Raw genomic sequence first — 22,867 nt, 5'->3', positions numbered from 1 at the left:
TTCTTTTACATTTTTGTTTTTTTTGTTTCTTTTATTTATTTCTTTTTTTTCGTTTCTTCTATTTATTTTGTTATTTGTTTCTTTTATTTTTTTGTTATTTGTTACTCTTATTTTTTATTTTCATCCATTTTCTTTCTATTGTCCTATTAATAATAATAATAATAATAATAATAATAATAATAATAATAATAATAATAATAATAATAATAATAATAATAATTGACTCGTTTCGTAATTAAAAGAAAGAAAAAACAAATACAAAAATTAAATTTTTTCACTTTGACACACAATTTTTTTAAAAAAATTATATTATTTACAAATTAAAAAAACAAAAAAATTGTCACTAATGCATATTTGAAATTTTTGTTTTGGTCTTCTGTTTTTTTTTTTTTTTTTGGGGGGGGGGGTGTTTTTTTTTCCCCCTAACTTGAATGATCCATGTGTTTGTGATCTTGTCAATCCGTTTATAGTCTTTCTCATGGAGCGGCTCACAACAGAGACTCTATCGAGATTTATGGGATCAATCAATCCCAAAGGTTGGTCAAATTCAAATTTTTGACTTTCTTCTTTTAAAAACAAAAAAAAATAATAATAATAATTTATCATTTTTTTTTTGCCCTTAATTTTTGCGCATGTATTTTTTTTTTCATTTCCATCAATGTTTTGCACTTTTTTCATCTTTCTTTCGTTTTCTTAATTTTTTTTTCTTTTTCTTTATATATTTAATTTTTTTTTCTTTTTCTTTATTTAATTTTTTTTCTTTTTCTTTATTTAATTTTTTTTTTATTTCTTCCTTATTTATTTTATTTCTAAAAATTTATATTCTCTTTTTTTGTATTTTTTCTATATATTTTTGTTTTTTTTTTTTTTAAATTAATTTCTTTTTGTTGTACTATGTAATTTTTATTTATTCTTTCTTCATTTAAAAAAAAATCATTTTACATTTTTGTATTTTTTTTTTTTTTTTTTTTTTTTGTATTAATTTCTTTTTTGTATTTCTTTTTGTTGTACTACGTAATTTTTATTTATTCTTTCTTCATTTAAAAAAAAATTATTTTACATTTTTGTATTTTTTTTTTTGTATTTTTACTTTTTGAATTTGTTTCACTTTTTGTATTTTTTTTTTCTTCTTTTTGTACTTCTTCGTTTTATTTAATTATTGTTTTATATTTTATATTGAGAAAATTTTACATTATCTTTTTTGTTCTATTTTTTCTTATTAATGTTTCTTTTTTTTTTTTTTTTTATCATTTTGTATATTTTCACCTTCTTTTCTATTTCTTCGATTATCATTATTTGTATTTTATTTTTTTATTTTTTGCAACGCTTTTTGAATTATTTATATGCTTCTTATTAAAATTGCACATTTGGTCTTGAGTATTTTTTATTATTATTATTATTATGATTATTATTATTATTAGTAGTAGTAGTAGTAGTAGTAGTAGTAGTAGTAGTATTAGTATTAGTATTATTAATAAACAATTACAGTTAATTGTAATTAATTAATAATTAATGGCGAATTAAAATAATTAATTAGATGTTAATATTGATAAAAATTACATCATAATATCGTTGAAATATTCTCGTTTTTATTTTATTTTATTTTTTTTTAAATTTAATTTAAATTTCTTATTTAGTCATTTTGTGAACTAATTATAATTTTCCTTTTATATTTTTTTTTCAAACAGGATATTAAGGAAATAATTGATAACTGCAGCCGTAAACATTGGAGCGATCGAAAAGAGGGCCTCGTTGGTCTACAACATTTTCTATCAAATGGCCAAACATTATCTGGCTCTGAATTAAGAAAAATAACTGATATTTTTTCAAAAATGTTTATGGATTCACATACAAAAGTATTTAGTTTATTTTTAGATACACTAAATGAATTAATTGTCACGCATAAAGAAGATTTGGGCGATTGGCTTTATGTTCTTTGCGCTCGTCTTCTCAATAAATTGGGCACCGATTTACTTGGCTCGGTGCATGCAAAAATTCACAAAACCCTCGATATTGTCAGGTAAATCAAAAAAAGAAATATTTTTTTTTTTTATTACAAATTATTTATTATTTATTATTACTAATATTAATTAATTACTAATTTTTTTTTTTTTTTTAAATAGAGAATCGTTTAGCGGCGAACAATTATTGCCGGCTGTAATGCGATTTTTAACGGATCCAACGCAAACGCCAAATTCACGTGTTAAAGTTGCAACATTGACATTTCTTATGCAAATAACTGAAATTTCGGAGCCATCGGCGTTGACGAGTTCCGCGGGTACGGCTCTTGCGCGTCTCATTGATTGGACGAATGATGTTAAAAGTCAAGACGTGAGAAGACACGCTCAAAGTACTGTAATTGCATTGTACAATTTGAATCCCGCACAAGTTACTTTGATCCTCTCGGAATTACCAAAATATTACCAAGTGAGTTTCATTTTAAGGAATTTTTTTTTCTAATTTTTTCTCCCTTTTTTTTTTATTCGTTATTTAGAATTTATTCTGTTTTTTTTCCTCCAATTTTAAAGAATTTAATTTAATTTTTGCTTTTCTTTCCTTATTTTTTTAATTTACAAAAATTAATTTAAATTTTTTCCTTTTGTTTTTTTTTATTTTAATTTTGAAAATGTTTTTTTTCTCTATTTTAAAGAATTTATTTATTTTTGCTTTTCTTTTCTTATTTTTTTTTCTTTTTCATTTTTAAATAAATATATCTTAATAAAATTTGTAAATTAATTTTTATATTGAATTTATTTAGAAAATTGTAAAAAAAAAAAAAAAAAAAATTGCTTGCAGGAAGCTGCGTTGCCATTGGTTCAAAATCATTTGAGAAGATCATCGGGAACGAGTAATCCATCATCGCCAAGTACGCCACCACCTCGTGTTCCACATTCGCCAGCGAGAAGAATAAAAATTGATGTAAAAAGTGAAGTTGATTCTGGTGACGATCATTTAAATCCAGAAGAAGTTTATAAGTAAATTTTTCAATTAATTTAATGGAATAATTAATTTTTATTAATAAATTACTTTCAATTTTTTTTTTTTTTTTTTGAAATTCATTTTATAATTGCAATTTTTTTTTTCTATTTGTCAAAGAATAATAAATAAAATAATTAAATTTTTTTTTTTTTTTTTTTTTAACAGATCGTTAAGAAGGACAACGGCGGAAATTCAAAATTATGGTTTTGAACGATTGGAAAAAGCAACGACGAGTAAAGATAGTGGAATCAGTAATATGGCCGATGTTGAGGAAAGAATTGAGTCACTAACATTAACGAATTCGGTAATTAATTTTATTTATTTAGAAGAAGAAAAAAAAAAACGAAAATTCCTTTTTTTAAAAAAAGAGTTTATACCATTGATATTTAATTTATTTATTTTTATATTCTATATTTTTTTATTTATGAGAAAAATATATTTTTAAAAAATATATTTTTATTACTACATTTTTACTAGTATTTTCTTTATTAATTATTCTATTTTAGCAATTTATTTATTTATAAGTAAAATTTTTTTTTTATTACTGTCTTTATTAGTATTTATATTAATTAATTTTTTTTTTTATTTTAATAATTTATTTTTAAGTAAAATTTATTATTTCTTTTTTTATTACATTTTTATTACTTTTTTTTAAATTATTTTTTTATTTTAGTAATATTTGTTTTTATATTGTTTTTTTTTTTTGTCTGTTTTATTACAATTAATGAACCCTTTTTTTAAGGGCCGATCGTCGTCCGTTTCGTCGCCGACACAGAGAGGAAAACCCGTCACAAATTCCACCGTTAATGGAACGAACGATGGACCAGATGCTGATCTTTTGATTCCTCAGGAAAACAATGGCTTTAAAACACACGGTATTTATTTTTTTTCTTCAATAAAATCAATTTTTTTTTTCTGTTGGGAAATAAAAATTTAAAAAATAAAAAGAATAACAATTTATGATATTAATAAATAAATATAAGAAAAAGAAAGAATAAATAAATTATCGTTATTTTTTTTTTTAAATTGAAAATTAATAATTAAAAAAAAAAAAAAATTGAAAATTAATGATTAAAAAAAAAAAAGAAAAAAAAAATAGAAGTAAAAAGTGAAAATTCAATTTTCTCGCAGGTTCATCGCCAGATTCGTTACGTGGACCGGATGTTGTTGACAATGTGATAAAGTCTTTACAAACACAAGAGACGGAGGAGCAGGAGAAAATAACAACCCTTCAAGAATTTCAATTGTATCTTCATGACGGTGACATTTCCTACGTTAAACAAAATTTCAAGTTAGTTTCATTCTCTTTTTCCTTTTTTCTTTTTTTTTTTTTTTTTTTTTTTGTTTTCAATCCTTTTTTTTTGTTTTAATAATTAAAAAATTAAATAAAAAGTAGTAATTTTTTATTAATACTAATAATTAAATTATAATAATAATTATTAATAATAATTAAATTATAATAATTATTAATAATTAAATTATAATAATTATTATTATTAATAATGAGAGTAAATAAAATAGTAATTATAATAAAGCAAATACTTTTTAAATAAATGACAAAAAAAAAAAAAAAAAAAAATGTAAATAGAAATGAAAAAAAATGATTTTTCTTGCCTTTTTTTTTTGTCGTAGGAAATTATTAAAATGCCTTTTGGAGAATTTAAACAGTGAACAGGTGAAATTTGTATTGGAAATATTAAAAACCCTCACCGAAATGGTGAAATGTATGGAACTTGTTGAAATATTTACGAGTTATGCTGATCTTCTTGTATTGAAAGTGATAAATGCCCATAAATTCGAGGAACAAAATGAAGAGGCTTATAAATTGACAGTAAATAGAATAGAGGTATTTGGTTTTATGCATGGTTTCGTTGACAAGGCTCCAAGGGAAAAAAAAAAACAAAAAAAAAAAAAAAAACAAAAACAAAAAAGAAAGAAAGAAAAAATAAAGCGATCAATTCGTCTTTTAAAAACAACAACAGCGGGAAATTTGTAAATTTTTTTTTCATGGAATCTTTCTTCAAATTAAATTCTCCCTTTTTTTTTTGTGTTTCAGTAATTAATTAATTATTTCATTTTTACTAATTAAATAATTGATATTTATTACTAATTTATAATATTAATTAATAATAAATTTTAAATTTAGTTACAAATTTATGTTTTTACACTATATTGAATTTTTTTTTTTTTTAGTTTTTATTAAATTTAATATAAAATTAGAAACGTAATGAGAAATTTTTTTAAAAATAAATAATTATGAAAAATATTAATTTGTTATAATAATATTTTTGAATAATATTTAATAATAATAATAATGATAATAATAATAATAATAATAATAATGATAATAATGATAATGATAATAATAATAATAATAATAATAATAATAATAATAATAATAATAATAATGTTAAATATAACATTATTTTTCTAAAATAATTAATTAATTACTAATTTAAAAAAATATATTTTCATTCTCCCCCCTCTCTTTATTTTGCATGATTAAAATTGTTGTCCTTTTTTGTAATTTGTCCCTTAGTTGTTTCAAATTTTTTTTCTCTTTTTTTTTTTTAATTTTTCTTTTAACAAATAATATTATTTTCAAAAAAAAAAAAAAAAGAAAAGTTGTTTCTCAGCACTTTGCACGAATTTGCACTTTTTTTTGTACTATATGTAAATTAGTTTGTTTTTTTTTTTGGGTTAAATAAAAAGAAAGTAATAAAAAAATATATTTTACTGTTAAAACTAGAGGAATGAGAAAAATAAAAGAGGCGCATGATTATTCCATTAAAATTATTAATTAGAATTTTCATTTTAAAAAATTTTTGTATTAGAAATTATTTTATTTGTACGAATATTAATTTAAAGGAATTTTCAATTTAATCGAATTCAAATTTTTTAAATGACAGAAATTTGTGAATAAAAAAATTGATTACTTTCTTTTTTTTTTTTTTTTTTTTTTTTTTTATTCAAATTATTTTGTAAATAAGTATTTTTGTAAATAATAAATATTATTATAATGTAAATAATATAATTTTTAGAAAAAAAATTGAGGAAAATTTTTAAATGTTTTGTATAGAGGAAAAATTGTTGTATTTTTTGTTAATTTAGTAGAAATATGTTTGTTTGGTGTTTAATTAATTAATTTTTTTGTTTTCAATTATTTGTTATTTATTCAAATTTTTAATTAGAAATTTCTTTTTTTTTTTTTTTTTTTTTTTTTTTTCTTTTGAAAATCTTATAGATTCTTCGAATAGCGGAAAAATGTGCAGCAACGATAGCAACAATTTTGCCAGCGGACAGGATAATTAATTTAACATCGTCAATTATCACCACTGAGGAATATCCAAGAAATATGGGCGCTATTAAAATGCTACAAAAAGTTGTCGAATATCATGGACGACAAGTGATTGAACCATTTCTCGATCAAGTCATGCCGAGTTTAATTCAGGTATTTTTTTATTATTATTATTATTATTATTACTAATATAACTAAAATTATTTACTAAATTAATTATTTTTAATAGTTTTAATGAAATTCTTTACAAATTTAATTATCTTAAACTATTTTTCAATTAAAATTTTTATAAAATTTAATAATTTATTTATTTTTATTTATTTGGAACATAACGGGACATATAATTGTTTATAATTTTCAAAAAAACAAAAAAATTATCAAATAAAATTACCAAAAAATATTTTTAATTCAAAATCACTTGAAATTTAATTATTTCCAAAAATTTCAATTATTTTCAATGATTATTATAATATTCTTTGAAAATTCAATTATCTAATAGCAATTTATCTTTAAAGAATAATTGAATTTTACAATATTTTTAATTAAAAAACTTTTTTATTTCTCTGAATTGTTGAAAAAAAAAAAACTGTATTAAAGTAAATAAAAAAAATTAATTTAACGAAGAATTATAAACAAAAATTTTAATAAATTTGAATTAATGAAATTTTTTAAAAATTATATAAATATAAAAATTTAATTTTAAAGGAATAATAAGAAGCAAAAAAGAAAAAAAAGTTTTATATAATTGAATTTTTTTTAAAAAAAAACTTGATTAAAGTTATTAGAAATAATTTATTGAAAAAAGAAATTGAAGTTAAAAATTTTAGAAAATAATTGAATTTTGAAAGAGTAATAGTTAAAAATTTTCGAACTAATTGAATATCCGGTTTTTAATTAAAATTTTTCTAAATTGAAATTTCTGTCGATATTTTATAAGCTTTAAACAATGATTAAAATTTGGAGAATTTTGAATTGGAAAATGTTTTAAATAATTGAATTTTCGAAAAATTGGAGTAAAATTATTAAAATTAAATTATTCAACAATTTCAATTTTAGATAAAAATTTTTGTAAGTGATTGTATTTTAGAAGAATTCGAGTTAAAATTTTTAGAAATAATAATTGAATTTCAAGAAATTAATAATTGAAACTTTCATTTTGAATTAGTGAATTTTTTTTTTTTTTTTTTTTAAACTTTAGACAATTGAATTTTAGGGAAATTTTCAATTGAAAACTGTTTTAAAATTATGTAATTTTCGAAGAATTTGTTTTTGAATTATTGAAAATAATTGATTTTGCAAAGAATTCAAGTTAATATATTTTTTTTTAAATAATTAAAATTTTAAAAAATCAAAAAAAAAAGTCGTGCAATCCTAGGTTTGTTATTAAAAAAAAACCTCTTGAAATTAATATTTTAAACAATACTTAAATCAAGATTTACAGATTTTTCAATTAAAATTTTTATTTTAAATAATACTAATTTTGGAAGAGTTACAAGTTGAATTTTAGAAGAAATAATTGAATTTAAAAAGATTTTGTTAATTTTTTTCAGACAATAATTAAATTTTACAGAACTAAAAATAAATTATCAAATAATTTTTGAATAATATTTTTTTAAAACTAATTGAATTTTCAAAGATTTAAAATTTTGATTTTTGATATTAATTGAACTTTCAGTGATTTTTTAAATTTATGATTTTTAATAATTACACTTAAAAAATTGATTTAAAATTGCAGACAAAAATACATTAATTTAAAAACTTTTAAAGCGAAAAATTGTTTTAGATAGTTGAATTTTCCGAAGAATAAATTTTTAAAAAAAATTAAAATTCATGAGAGTTATAATTGGAATTATTAAATTTCAAACACTTTGAGATGGGAAATTTTAGAAATAATTGAATTTTAGAAGTTTTGAAATTGAAATTTTGAAAAATAATTGAATTTTATTTGATTTTGAATTGAAAATTTTGGAAAACAATTGAATTTTATTTGATTTTTGAATTGAAAATTTTGAAATTAATTGAATTTTAATTGATTTTGGATTGAAATTTTTGGAAAATAATTGAATTTTATTTGATTTTGAATTGAAAATTTGTTAAATAATTGAATTTCAATTAAAATTTGGAAAATAATTAAATTGTTGTTTATTGTGAATTTAAATTTTTGAAAATGTAATAAAAAAGAAAATGTAATTAGTTACGCTGTGCTGTCCTCAAAATTAAATAACAATTCTTTTTTTCATAAACATAATTGAATTTCAATTGACATTATGGAAAATAATTGAATTTTACTTCAATTTGAAATGAATTTTTTGAAAATAATTGAATTTTATTTGATTTTGGATTTAAATTTTTTAAAAATAATTAAATTTTATTTGATTTAGAATTAAAAATTTGTTAAATAATTTAATTTTATTTGATTTTGAATTGAGAATTTTGAAAAATAATAGAATTTTATTTGATTTTGAATTGAAAATTTTAAAAATAATTGAATTTCAATTGACATTTTGAAAAATAATTGAATTTTTGTTCAATTTGAAATTGAACTGAAATTTTGTAAAAGAATTGAATTGTAGTTGATTTTTAATTAAAATTTTGAAATTAATTGAATTTAAGTTGATTTTGGATTGAAATTTTTGGAAAATTATTGAATTTTATTTGATTTTGAATTGAAATTTTGTAAAATAATTGAACTGTAATTGATTTTTAATTAAATTTTAGAAGCTGTAAATTAAAATGTTGAAATTAATTGAATTTTAGTTGATTTTGGATTGAAAATTTTGGAAAATAATTGAATTTTATTTGATTTTGAATTGAAAATTTTAAAAATAATTGAATTTCAATTGTCATTTTGGAAAATAATTGAATTTTTGTTCAATTTGAATTGAAATTTTGTAAAATAATTGAATTGTAGTTGATTTTTAATTAAAATTTTGGAAAATAATTGAATTTAAGTTGATTTTGGATTGAAATTTTTGGAAAATTATTGAATTTTATTTGATTTTAAATTGAAATTTTGTAAAATAATTGAATTGTAGTTGATTTTTAATTAAATTTTAGAAATAATTAAATTTTAGAAGCTTTTAAAATTGAAATTTTGGAAAATAATTGAATTTGATTTGATTTTGAATTGAAATTTTTTTAAATTAATTGAATTTTAATTGATTGTGAATTGAAATTTTTGAAAAATAATTGAATTTTATTTGATTTTGAATTGAAAATTTGTTAAATAATTAAATTTCAATTAAAATTTGAAAAATAAGTAAATTTTAGTTGATGTTAAATTGAAAATTTTAAATATAATTTATAATTTGAATTGAAATTTTGAAAAATAATTGAATTTCAGTTGATTTTTGGATTGAAAATTTTAAAAATAATCGAATTTTAATTGAAATTTTTGAAAATAATTGAATTGTTAGTTAAATTTGAAATGAATATTTTTTGAAAATAATTGATTTTTAGTTGATTTTGAATTAAATTTTTTTTTTTTATTTAATGCTAATACCCACATTTAATTTATAAAAATTTTTACGGCGTCGAATATTAAATTATCGAATTTCTATTTAGCAAATTTGTATATAAAGTTTGATTTTATATTATGGAAAATTTTCAATTTACTATTAATTAAAATTCGATTTAAAAAAATTTCTATTTAGCAAAACTCTTATAAAACATTTTTTCTAATACTTTTTTTTTCAAAAAAAAATTTTAAATTAATATAATTTCAATTTAACGAAATTTATGTCTTGAAAAAATTGACAAAAAAAAAAAAAGAACTAAGTAGAATTTTTCTTAAATGAGAAAATTCTGTTAAATAAGAATTAGTTCGAATTAAAATTTTTGTTAATAAAAAACTTTGTTAATTAAGAATTTTATTAAATAGAAATTCTGTTATAATTGTGGATTTATTCAATGACAATTCTGTTAAGTAAATATTATGATAAATCAAAATTTACTTAATAACAATTCTGTTAAAAAAAAAAAAAATTTTTTCTTGACATAAATTCAGTTAAATTGAAATTGTATTAATTTGAAATTCGATGTACTAGAAAATCTGCATTATATAATTTGATTAAATAAAAATTTGATAATTTAAGATTTGACGCCATAAAAATTCTTTTTAAATTAAATTTTGAGAATATTTATAAGTCCTCAAAATTAATTTATTTATTTCACTGAAATATTTTATTTTTTACAAAACATTAATTATTTGGTTCAAATAAATATATGAAATTAGTGGATAATAGACTGGTAAATGATTTAATTGTATCAAAGTAAATTTTTTTTGATTAAAATAAATTTTATTTGATCAAAATAAATTTTATTTGATCAAAATAAAAATTTTTTTGTGTAATTTAGGTCAGAAAAAAGTCAGGGAATTTTTTTTTCCTAACAATTGTTAGACACTCTGAAATTAGGTATTTTTTTTCAAATTTTCTAAATAAAAAAAAAGGAAATAAATTATTTTTTCTTTATTTATTGATTTTAAATTATTTAAAAAAAAATATATATATATATTTTCTCCAAAAATAGGCTTACGATCATCGCGAGAGTAAAGTACGTAAGAGTGCAGTATTTTGCATGGTCGCAATACACGAGGCAGTTGGCGAAGAAAAATTAAAACCACATTTAAGTTCACTTTATGGAAGTAAATTAAAATTGTTGACTATTTACATTCAACGTGCACAGCAAGCAAACAGTCAACCTGCAAGTCCAAGGAGTAGCAGTAAAAATTAACTAGTGTCGAATGCTGCGTCGCTAAGGATTGCTATCCTCAAAAAATTTGCGCGCTGTTCACGTTTTTTTAAATAATATATATATATATAAAAAAAAAAAATTAATTAATAATGAAAAGATGATGAAGAAAAAGAAAAAAAAAGAAGGAGAAGAAGAAAGAGAGAGAGAAAAAAAATCAAGTTAACGTGTATATATATTTTTCTTATTTTATTTTTTATTTTAATTTTTTTTTTCTTCTTTTTTTTATATACGTATTATTCAGCAGCAGCAGAGAGAAAAAAAAAGGACAACAAAATATAAAACACGACATTTTTCAATTTTCTCTTTTTTTTTTTTTTTTTTGTTACCTTGTGTCGTAAAATTAATTATTATTATAATAATTATTATTATTATTAATTAGAGTAATTATAGAATTAATATTATTTTTATTATCTTTATTATTATTATTATATTATTAATATTATGTCCAACGAGAATTGTAGAGCCTTTTTCAATGCTAATTATTTAAACAAAAAATAAAAGTTTAATACGTACATCGCGCTACTATTATTATTATTATTATTATTATTATCATAATTATATTAATGTATCTATTGTTATTCTATTACTAATAAAGTGCAAAAGAATTCTTTCGATATATTTTTTTTAATTATAAAAACCAATGATTTTTTTTTTTTTTTTTTTTTACAGAAAATAAAAATTTATTTTTTTCAGCATTTGGAATATTTTTTCTTTTGGAAATTTTTTTTAATAAATATAAATAAATATTAATATAAAAATATAATAAATAAATGTTAAATATAAAAATATAATAAATAAATATTAATATAAAAAAAAATAGTAAATTATATTATTGTAATTGTTAATTTTATTCGAATTTAATTTCTTTATGTAGAAATTTTTTTTTTTTTTATTAGAATTTATTATATTTATTTTAGCGCATAAATTTTCCCATTAAAATTAATTAATTCAAATTTTTATTTTAAAGTATTTTATTAGAAATAAAATTATTTTCTTTTTTTAAAACAAAATTTATCATTTTTCAAATTAGCAAATTAACAGAATTTCTTTTTATAGAAAATTTTTATTTAAAAAAAATTATTATTTTATTTTATTAATGTAACAATATATATATTTTTTACGTTTTATTAATAATATTTAAATTTTGTTATTAAAAAATTTGAATTTACATTAATTCAAATAAGCGCGCGCTATTATGTTTCTAACCAATCAGATCTTTTTAATTGATAAAAGTATGCAACCCGCTGTACAAATGTGTGTTAACTATCCATCCCTGCTGGAAATTGGTAAATTGTGCGTCGACCCAAATGCAATGTACGAACTCGGTAATGTAAACATGGTTTCTTATTAGAAAAAACGAATTCAATCGTGACCGTTACAATTAGAAGCAGTGTTTCGTTAAAAAAAAGATCATTTGAAAAGCATTATGAAGAGAACAAGAAGGAGTTTGTAAAATATTTGAAGCAAAATGCGGACGTTAACAAATGGAAGCTGACAATAAAGAAGAAAATAAAGAAAAGGTAAGAAAATAATATTTGTATTTAATAATTATTGTAAAGAGAATTTTGATCAAATTTAAATTTTATAGTAGAATTAAATATAAAAATAAAATATATTCTTATCGACATTTTTATAACCAACCTGTTATAAAAAGATTAAGAAAAAATAACAAAAAAAAAAAAATTTCTTATGCGCATATCAGGAAAAAATTTAATTCTCGTGGTTTTTTTTTTGATATTATTGCGTCTATAATTGATAATTGATAATTGATAATACATTATAATATTATAATTGAAAATTTAGAGTTTCGATGATCTTTATTAAAATTCGTCTCTCGTTATAAGAAATATATTGTGGAAAAATTTGCAGTCTTAATAGAAAAAATATTTTAATAAATGCATTTTGTTATTTTTATAATAATATTAAAACGGGACATTTTGGAGGTTATAGTGGAAATTAAAATCGGTATAAGCGGGTTACAAAAATCGAACAAAAAAATTAATTTAGAGGTTATAAAGATAATATAAAACAAAATTATTATTATTATTATTATTATTTTACGAAACAATTTTAGGAGATAAAAAAATGCCTTTACGCACTTATTATTATTATTATTATTATTATTATTATTGAATTAATTTTTTTTTTAAATTTAGTATTTCTTCCAATATTCAATTATATTTCAAATTCAATTTTTCCAAAATTCAATATTTTTTTCCAATATTCAATTTTTTTTATAATTCTATTTTTTCTAAATTCAATTGTACTGTAAATTTAATTATTTTATAAATTAAAATCAATTTGAAAAATTCAATTTTTTTTTAATCAATAATTTTTAAAATTAATTTATTTGGTAAATTTAATTTTTTTTCTAAATTCAATTATTTTTAAAATTCAATTTTTTTTTCTAAATTCAATTATTTTTAAAATACAAATTTTTTTTCTAAAATTCAAATAATTTTTAAAATTCAATTTTTCCAAAATTCAATATTTTTTTCCAATATTCAATTATTTTTAAAATTCAATTTTTTTTCCAAACTTCAATTATTTTTATAATTCAATTTTTTCTAAATTAAATTGTTCTGTAAATTCAATTTTTTTCAAAATTAAAATCAATTTGGAAAATTAAATTTTTTTTTAATTCAATAATTTTAAAAATTAATATTATTTTGTAAATTCCAATTTTTTTCTAAATTCAATTATTTTTAAAATTTAATTTTTCTTTTTTTTTTTTGTCAAAATTGAATAAATTTTGTAAATTCAAATTTGTAGGTAAATTAAATTAATTTTTGAAATTCAATTTTTTTCTAAATTCAATTCAATTTTTTAAAATTTAATTATTTTTGTAAATTCAAATTTTTTTTTCAAATTTCAATTTTTTGTTTCTAAATTTATTAAAATTTTTGTAAACATTCAATTATCTTCTAAAATAAATTAAATTATTTTGAAAAATTCAATTTTTTTCTAAATTTAATATTTGTTCCAAAATTCAATTATTTTGTAAATTCAATTTTTTTCTAAAATTCAATTATTTTTAAAATGCAATTTTTTTCTAAATTCAATAATTTTTTTCCAATATTCAATTATTTTTAAAATTCAATTTTTTTTCCAAACTTCAATTATTTTTATAATTCAATTTTTTCTAAATTCAATTGTTCTGTAAATTCAATTTTTTTCAAAATTAAAATCAATTTGGAAAATTAAATTTTTTTTTAATTCAATAATTTTAAAAATTAATATTATTTTGTAAATTCCATTTTTTTTCTAAATTCAATTATTTTTAAAATTTAATTTTTCTTTTTTTTTGTCAAAATTGAATAAATTTTGTAAATTCAAATTTGTAGGTAAATTAAATTAATTTTTGAAATTCAATTTTTTTCTAAATTCATCAATTTTTTAAAATTTAATTATTTTTGTAAATTCAAATTTTTTTTCAAATTTCAATTTTTTGTTTCTAAATTTATTAAAATTTTTGTAAACATTCAATTATCTTCTAAAATAAATTAAATTATTTTGAAAAATTCAATTTTTTTCTAAATTTAATATTTGTTCCAAAATTCAATTATTTTGTAAATTCAATTTTTTTCTAAATTCAATTATTTTTAAAATGCAATTTTTTTTCTAAATTCAATAATTTTTGTAAAAAAATTCAAATTTTTAAAAATTATTTTGTTAATTCAATTATCTTCTAAAGTAAATTCAATTATTTTGAATAATTCAACATTTTTCCAAAATTCAATAATTTTTAAAATTAATATTATTTTGTAATTTAAATTTTTTTCTAAATTCAATTATTTTTATTTGTTAGATTAAAAAAAAATTAAATGATTTAAAATATTTTTTAATTAATAATAATAATAATAATAATAATAATAATAATACTAATTTTGAATAACTAATTTTTTTGTTATTTAACAAAAAAAAGATTCGCATGAATTTTCAATTTTCGAATTAAAATTTTAACAAAATTTTATTTTAATATTAATTTTTATTCAACAAAATTTTAAGCTATCAAATTTTTTACTTGGCCGAATTTTAATTTTTTGCTAAAAAATATCCCACTTGGAAAGATTTCCCGAAAAGTGCCCCCTGTAGGTTCTATCAGAATTCCGCCGGAACTTCCAACGTAATTCCGTCGGAATTCCATCGGAGTTCCAAAGAATTTCCGATGGGATTCCGACGGAAATCCGATTAATTTTTTTAAAAAAATTTTTAGAGATCAATCCTCCGTCGGAATCCCATCGGAAATTCTTTGAAACTCCGATGGAATTCCGCCGGAACTTCCAACGTAATTCCTTTGGAATTCCATCAGAGTTCCAAAAAATGTCCGATGGGATTTCGACGGAATTCTGATTAATTTTTTAAAAAAATTTTTAGAGATCAATCCCGTCGAAATTCCGACGGAGTTGCGATTAATTTTTTTAAAAAATTTTTAGAGATCAATCCCGTTGGAATTCCGTCGGAATCCCATCAGAAATTCTTTGGAATTCCGACGGAATTAGGTTGGAAGTTCCGGCGGAATTCTGATAGAACCTCCAGGGATCACTTTCCGGGAAATCTTTTCAAGTGGGATAATTTGAAATGGAAAAGATAATAATTTCTATATAAAAAATTATGATTATCGATGATATCGAAAGTAAAATACAATTTAATTTTCAATATATATATATATATATATATATATAAGGTGTGTAAATAAAAAATTTTCTTCTTTTTCTTTCTTTTTGATTGAAAAATATAATATACCTATATAGTATTTATATTAGAAACATAAATCTTGACATTGATCTGAATACAAGTTGTCCGTGACATACGTTGAAATAAAGGACAAGACCTCATTTAATTTCTCCTCGACTCCTACAACTCTCTTTACGAGGAATTTGTGTGCATTGCAGTAAAAACCGCAATGCGCTCATAAAAAAAAAAAAATTTTTTTTCACCCCCTCCCCTTTTTATAAAACAATTATAAATTGACTCACAGTTGCCAACAAAAAATTTTCTAACAAAATTTCTCTCCATTTTTGTTAATTGTTTTCAAATGACAGTGTAATTTTACTTACTGTGAGTGTAAATAGTTTGCAAATAAAATTTTCACGGACATTTCGATTAGTTACAATATATATATACATATATTTTTTAAGGGCAACGAGCATATAAAGCGATTCGTTCATATTGATAAGAGTGCAATTGTTATATATATATATATATTTTGTTTAAAATACAAGGTTTTTCAATAGTCGTTTACCCTTGTGTGCACCTTATCAGCTTCGCATTAAGTATATAATTTCTAGACACATAATTATATATTAATTTTGTCCTATGTATTCTGCAATAAAAATAAATATAAATATATATATATATATATATATATAATGTCGAAAGTGTGTGAGGGAATTTTGCCAATTTGAATCGTGACAATTTTTACCTTTCTACAATGAAAAGAAAAATTTATTTTATTTAAATAATCGGTTACTTTACTATTATTAAATAATTATTTATTTACCTTGAATAATTATTATTTGAGTCAATTAGTATTTGTTTCAAATATAGAAACTATTGATTCAAATATAATTTAATTTAAATAAAATTTATTTAATTCAAGTAAATATTTATTTGATTCAAGTCAATATTTATTTGATTCAAGTAAATATTTATTTGACTCATGTAAATTATTTATTTGATAACAGTTAACCGATTATTTGAATTATATAAATTTCGTTTTCAGTGTATAAATATTGTTCAATTAATAATTACTGCCAATAAACAAAAAATTATTAATTTAAAGTAAAGTTTCAGCAAAGAAAAGTTATCTTATATATATATATATATATATATATATATATATATATATATATATATATATATATATATATATATATATATATATATGGACGGACCCTAATTAAAATTTAAAAAGTAATTTGGTTAAAGAAATTATAGGTTATGATCATTTAAATTTTTGAGATAATCGTTCGAGAATACCACCAAAGTTTTAATTCAGGAGTCTCGAATCATCCTTACGTAATTAATAAAGGTCCATTTATAGTTTCAACGGAGTTAAAAAAAAATTGTTCGAAAAATTGAAAAGACAAAAATTATATTGAAGCACATCATCAACACAATGTTGGTTATGTTTATTTTTGGGTCGAATTATCTCAAGATTAAATTTTTAAAATTTTCAAATTACACCCACAACAATTTCTTCTTCGAAATAAATAAGTATTACTTTAATATAATAGGGTCAGATTTATAGGTTTATACTCTAAATTTGAATTAGTCAATTTTTTATTGAAAAATTGTAGGTTATACTTTGATTAAAAAATTATTTGTTATGCTGAAGTTTTATTAGAGTTTTTTTTGGTTAAACAATTAAAGGGTTATGTTCATGATAGTATGGAGGGAATGGAGCTGAAAAAATAATAGGTTAAGTTTATGATATTTTGGAGGGTAGGGAACGAAGAAATCAAAAATTTATAGGTTATGTTTATGATAGTTTATTAACTAGGTTAAAATAATTATAGCTTATATCTTGTACCTTGATTAAAAAAATATAGATTATGTTTTTTTTACCTCAGTTTAAAAAATTATAGGTTATGTTTATGATAGTTTTATAATTTTAGTTTAAAAAATTATAGGTTATTTTTGGTTAAAAGAAATTCTAGTTTATTTTTATGATAATTTTATAACTCAGTTAAAAAATTATGGATTATGTTTATAATAGTTTTGTACCTTGATTGAAAGAATAAAGGTTATGTTTATGATAGTTTGGAGGGGCTTAAGAAATCAAAAATTATAACTAACGCCAATGATAGTTTGGAGGGAGAGGGACTGAAGAATGTATAGACTATGTTAATGATAGTTTAGATGAAAAGGGACCGAAGAAGGTAAAAAAATTATAGATTATGTTAATAATAGTTTAGAGGGATCTAACAAAGAAAAAATTTTAGGTTATGTTTACAATAATTTAGTATGGTAGAGGATCGAAGGAATCAAAAATTTGTAGATTAAGTTTACGATAGTTTAGAGGATAAGGGACCGAACAAGGCAAAAATTATGGTTTATGTTTACGATAGTTTAAAGGGTAGGGGACCGAAGAAAACAAAAAATTGTAGGTTAAGTTTACGATAGGGGACTGAAGGAAGTAAAAATTATAGGTTATGTTAACGATAGTTTTTATGGGTAAGGGATCAAAGATAGCAAATATAGGTTATGTTTATACTTTTCCTTGATTGAAAAATTCCACTTTATATAAAAATTATGTTTATCCAGAAAGTAGATTAAAAAAAAAAAAAACCCCTATGTTTCAATACAATAAAAATCGGATCAACGTGGATAATATTTGTTGCTTTTATATATATAGCAAAAAGAGAACAAAAAAAAGCTTTCTAATCGGTATACAGAATTTATTATATTATGATCCTTTCCATTGTTTAGAATTGAACAGAGGGGGATGGTTTTGATAGTCGAGAATATTGGGGGATTGCATTCACACACCAATACCTATATACCCAGTGTAGTAGTAATAAAAGTGGGGTTGAGAGGCGTCGCGACGCAAGCGCCTTTTGTCTTTGAAAATTTTCATCGTGTGGTGATCGCCGTCGTCGTCGTTGTTGTATCGTGGTTTCGCCTTCGTTTTCGTGGTCGTCGTTCGAGGTACGTCGACTAATCGTGCGCGCCTCCTTTCTTCAAAAAAAAAAAACAACATATTTCTACACTAATCCAACTGTCAATGTTTACAAAAAGAAAGTAGAGAAATTAATACTCAAAAATAACTTTTCGTAATTTCTAAAAAGTGTATTTTGTGTTTAAGTGATTTTTTGAAAAAAACAAAAGTGATTTTAGGATATGTTTAAAAAATGGTTTAGCAATATTTCAAAATTGGATAAACAGGTGTTTTAAGGGATTAATTTAGAAAAAAAAAAATGTGATTCGTTTCGGAATATTTTTTTCCAAGTACCCCTAAATTTGGATAATTTTTTTTGTGAATTAGAGTTACATTCCAAACATTGTTTTTGTTGTAAAAAAATTTTTTTTGAGAATGAAAAATAGTGAGGAGTCTTACGGAAATAACTGTCCCTGAGAGAGGTACGAATGCAACGAGCTCCTCAGCTGACTGGATTCGAAAAAGCAGGGCATGATCGTGAAAAATGTTTCATTTTAAAAAGACACAAACAAAAGTTGACAGATAACACTTTTTTTTTTTTATCATAGACGCTTGTGTGAAGGTTTTTATTTAAAAATTTTGGATTAATGTAAGCTTTCTAAAAAGCAAGAATTTTTTTTAGGTCGATTGGATTATTGGGCAATGCTCATAAATAACCAGGAATTTAGAAATTGTCAATTTTTTTGGGAACTTGTGGTTGTTTTTTTTTTTTTGGATTTCCCAAACCGATGCAATTAAAATTAATCCGTCAAGCAAATCGAAGCTTATAAATAGTAAAATACAGAAGGCAAAGAATACAAAAACAAAACGAAAATAAAAAAATTAAAAATACAAAAAGGAAACAAAGAAAAACCAAAAATAAAAGGAAAAAAATGAAGTAACGATACAAAAACAAAAAAAGCAAATAAAATCTTCTGGTAATCTTTTTCTCAGTGTAGCAAATTTTTTAACGCGAATAGAAAAAAAAACAAAGTGTGATATTTAAATAAAAATAGAAATGTTTTTTGGGTCAATTTTTGTGAATGTAAAGTGAATAATTTTTTCTTTTTTTGGAGACTTCAGCTAATTCGATAAATATAATTATAATTCGCAAAAAAAAAAACTCGACTGCTATAATGTGCCTTTTTTCTTCTTGTCTATAGGACGCCTTTTTCTAGAGGAAGAGCTTCCTCTTCAGTGCCTCTGTCTTTCTCTATATCTCATTTCTTTCTCTTTCTCTGTTTTTTTTTATTTTTAAATTTCTCTGATGTCAATAATTCAGAATTAGAAAGAAAAAAAAAAAAAAAAATTCCTAAACACCATTTTTTAAAATCGAAATGTGCAATAGGCCAATGATCAAGTGCCTCATTAATTGTCAAAATTTTAAAATTTATTTTGACATCGAAAATTCGTTTTTGATTGAAAATAACGAAATCGAAGAATTTTTTCTTGTGACAACGGAAATAGTGAAGAAAAAGAAGAAATTTGGAATCTAAAAGTGGGATTAAAAATTGAGTTTTCGATTTTAACATATAACGCCTACAGAAAATTTGGAACAAGAAATAATTAAATTTTTGCAAGTGAAGAAATAAGGAAAATTTGGAAAAAGAAGAAATAATTAAATTTTGGAAGTGAAGAAAGAAGCAAAATTTGAAAAAAAGAAGAAATAATCAAATTTTGGAAGTGAAGAAAAAAAGTAAAATTTGAAAAAAGAAGAAATAATCAAATTTTGAAAGTGAAGAAATAAGAAAAATTTCCAAAAAAAAAATAATTAAATTTTAAAAGTGAATAAACAATAAAAATTTTGGTAAATGAAGAAATAAACAAAAATTTTAGGAAATGATTGAAACTAAACAAATGATTTTAAATTTACAAATTTTATTTGAGGAAAAAAAAATGAAAATGAAGATTGATCAAGGATCAAAGGAAGTGGGAACTGAAATACTAAGGATCGCAAATAAAAAGAAAGGAAAAGGTTGTGTAATGGATTGAAAAAGATAAAAGAACCAATTTTCCTTAGGTTTTTTTCTTTTTTCTTTGAATTTTTTGTCCAAAAAACAAAAATATAGAAACTTTTTTTATTTAAAGACAAAATTCTCACATTTGAAAACGTCTTTTTTCAAAAAATCGTAGAATTATCATTATTATTATAAAAATAATAATAGAAATTGAACGCTTGATCCGTTTCTGCGCTTTTTTTACCGGAAGAAAAACATGGACCAAAAATAATATTTATATCTATATAGATAATCGTCCGATCTTCGCAACGAATTTTTATCTCCGCGCTTTAATAATAAGCCGAATAGTTACAAATTTCTCTTTATCGCGTTTCATTCACTGTGTCTTTCTCTATAAATATTTATAAATATTTAAAAAAGTATATATAAAAATATATATATATATATACATTCATGGCCTATAAAAAAATGAGAACTTATTTAGCCTAGTGTTCTTAGCCGATTAAATAATAATAATAATTTATTATTATTATTATTATTGTTATTATACTGTATATTGTGCTCAACTCGTGCTGTGCTTTTTATACCGTGCCCTCGTGATTCATTGCGAGTGTGTTTAGTGCTTAGTGATAACGATTCGTATATAGTTGTTTTGCGTAGCCCAAGTGTCTGGGCCTCTTGAAATCCTGAGATGCCTGTTAGAAGAGGTCACGTGGCACCCAGGACAACTATTATTGAAACCATCATTAGAAAATTTGACACTCATGGTGAGTTTTCGGTTTGTTTTAAATTCGATTTTTTTTTTTGGTTATAACCTATAAATTTTTTTTTTTGCTTTTTTCGGTCCCTTTCCCTTTAAACTATTATAGACATAACCTAGAATTTTTTTGTTTCTTAAGTCCATTCAAACTATTCTAAACATAATCTACGATTTTAACTTTCTTTGGTCCCTTTCTCTCCAAACTTTTCATAAACATAACCTAAAAAATTTTTTTTAACCCACTTATAAAAATGTCCTAAAAACATAATTTGTAAATATTTATTTACTTCGGTCTTTTTCTCTTTAAACTATCATAGGCGTAAACTAGAATTTTTTTGCTTCATAAATCCTTCCAACCTATATCTATAATTTTTTTGTTGTTTCTATAACATATTTATTTTTTTCAATCAAGGTACAAAACTATCATAAACATAATCTATAATTTTTTAACCGAGGTGTAAAACTCACATTTTTTTTTAAACCAAGATTTAAAATTTAAACATAAACTGTAATTTTTTTGACCAAAGTTTAAAACTTAAACATAGCCTATAATTTTTTAACCAAAATTTAAAAACTATCATAAACATAATTTGTAATTTTTTTGCCCAACGTATAAATTTAAACATAACCTATATTTTTAGATTAAGGTATAAAACTCATAAACATAACCTATAATTCATTAACCAAATTATAGTATTGTAAATTTCTTTCTCTCGTTTAAATGAAAAATTATAGTTCTTTGATGTTATGTATATAGTAATTCTTAGAGTAATTTAATTCCTCAGTAATTTCTTTTATGCGAAGTACTTTTGAGTGTAGTATATATATATATATATATATATATATATGAGATATTCTTCCTAATATTTTATATCATATTCTCATTAGGTCAAGGTGAACATTAGCAAAGTGACAATTGTTTATATACGATCAATTTGTTAAGGAGCTTGCATGACTTAAATTACTTTAAACTACATATTCTTTTCTTATTAGTACCTCAGCAAATTAAACGTTATCCACACGATCCACAATTTTTATAGTGTACACATAGAATACTCTTTTTTTAAGTATAAATTTTAAGATGATTTTGTAAGAATTTTTAGTTCTTTTACTAAGAGGAAAAAAGTCCTTTCAAAAAAAGAGGAAAATACTCTATTCTCAATGTAAGAAGAATGTGCTAAAGTAGTATTACGATCCTCTCAAAAAGGTGAAAAATACACTCCATGCAAGAGTAATTCTCTTGTTTCAAGTATAAAATTTAAAATTATTTTGTTAGAGTTTTTAGTTCTTTAGTACAATCCTCTTAAAAAAAGAGGAAAATACCTTCTATTATCAATGTGAGAGGAATATGCTAAAGTAGTCTTCTTATTACGATCCTCTTAAAAAAAGAGGAAAATATTTAGGTTTTACATTGAGAATTGAAAACATTTTCCTCTTTTTTTAAGAGGATTCTAATAAAAAGACTAAAAACTCTT

General features: G+C 20.7%; 2 protein-coding genes across 15 annotated transcripts in view; both read left to right on the top strand.

Annotated features, from left to right (window-relative positions):
• LOC127290158 (CLIP-associating protein 1-A) overlaps window positions 1-11,646 on the top strand; it is a 67,918-nt gene extending 56,272 nt beyond the window's left edge. For 5 of the 8 annotated variants that reach the window (XM_051318569.1, XM_051318570.1, XM_051318565.1 and 2 more), the window contains 10 exons: window positions 471-536; window positions 1,689-2,020; window positions 2,124-2,427; window positions 2,797-2,975; window positions 3,145-3,283; window positions 3,722-3,854; window positions 4,111-4,270; window positions 4,612-4,825; window positions 6,224-6,430; window positions 10,808-11,646. In XM_051318569.1, coding sequence (XP_051174526.1) covers window positions 471-536; window positions 1,689-2,020; window positions 2,124-2,427; window positions 2,797-2,975; window positions 3,145-3,283; window positions 3,722-3,854; window positions 4,111-4,270; window positions 4,612-4,825; window positions 6,224-6,430; window positions 10,808-11,011 — 1,938 coding nt within the window. In that variant the 3' untranslated portion in view covers window positions 11,012-11,646. The remainder of the gene's footprint in view (window positions 1-470; window positions 537-1,688; window positions 2,021-2,123; window positions 2,428-2,796; window positions 2,976-3,144; window positions 3,284-3,721; window positions 3,855-4,110; window positions 4,271-4,611; window positions 4,826-6,223; window positions 6,431-10,807) is intronic. The other 3 variants (XM_051318567.1, XM_051318566.1, XM_051318568.1) reach the window with 3 other exon arrangements.
• A 698-nt stretch (window positions 11,647-12,344) lies between these two features.
• LOC127290162 (potassium voltage-gated channel subfamily H member 2) overlaps window positions 12,345-22,867 on the top strand; it is a 145,221-nt gene continuing 134,698 nt past the window's right edge. For 4 of the 7 annotated variants that reach the window (XM_051318583.1, XM_051318580.1, XM_051318579.1 and 1 more), the window contains exon 1: window positions 20,958-21,399. Coding sequence is in view for 5 of the 7 variants with exons in the window: in XM_051318580.1 (XP_051174537.1) it covers window positions 21,324-21,399 (76 nt within the window). In the remaining 2 variants the exon portion in view is untranslated. Of the gene's footprint in view, window positions 12,553-20,956; window positions 21,400-22,867 lie in introns of those variants that run through there. The other 3 variants (XM_051318585.1, XM_051318582.1, XM_051318581.1) reach the window with 3 other exon arrangements.

This window comes from Leptopilina boulardi, unplaced genomic scaffold, assembly GCF_019393585.1.
Source record: "Leptopilina boulardi isolate dan_hultmark-lab unplaced genomic scaffold, ZJU_Lbou_2.1 LbouV2_55, whole genome shotgun sequence".
NCBI classification, from domain to species: Eukaryota; Metazoa; Arthropoda; class Insecta; order Hymenoptera; family Figitidae; genus Leptopilina; species Leptopilina boulardi.
Note: the sequence above shows the minus strand (reverse complement) of the source record. Positions and strands in the feature narration are given on the sequence as shown.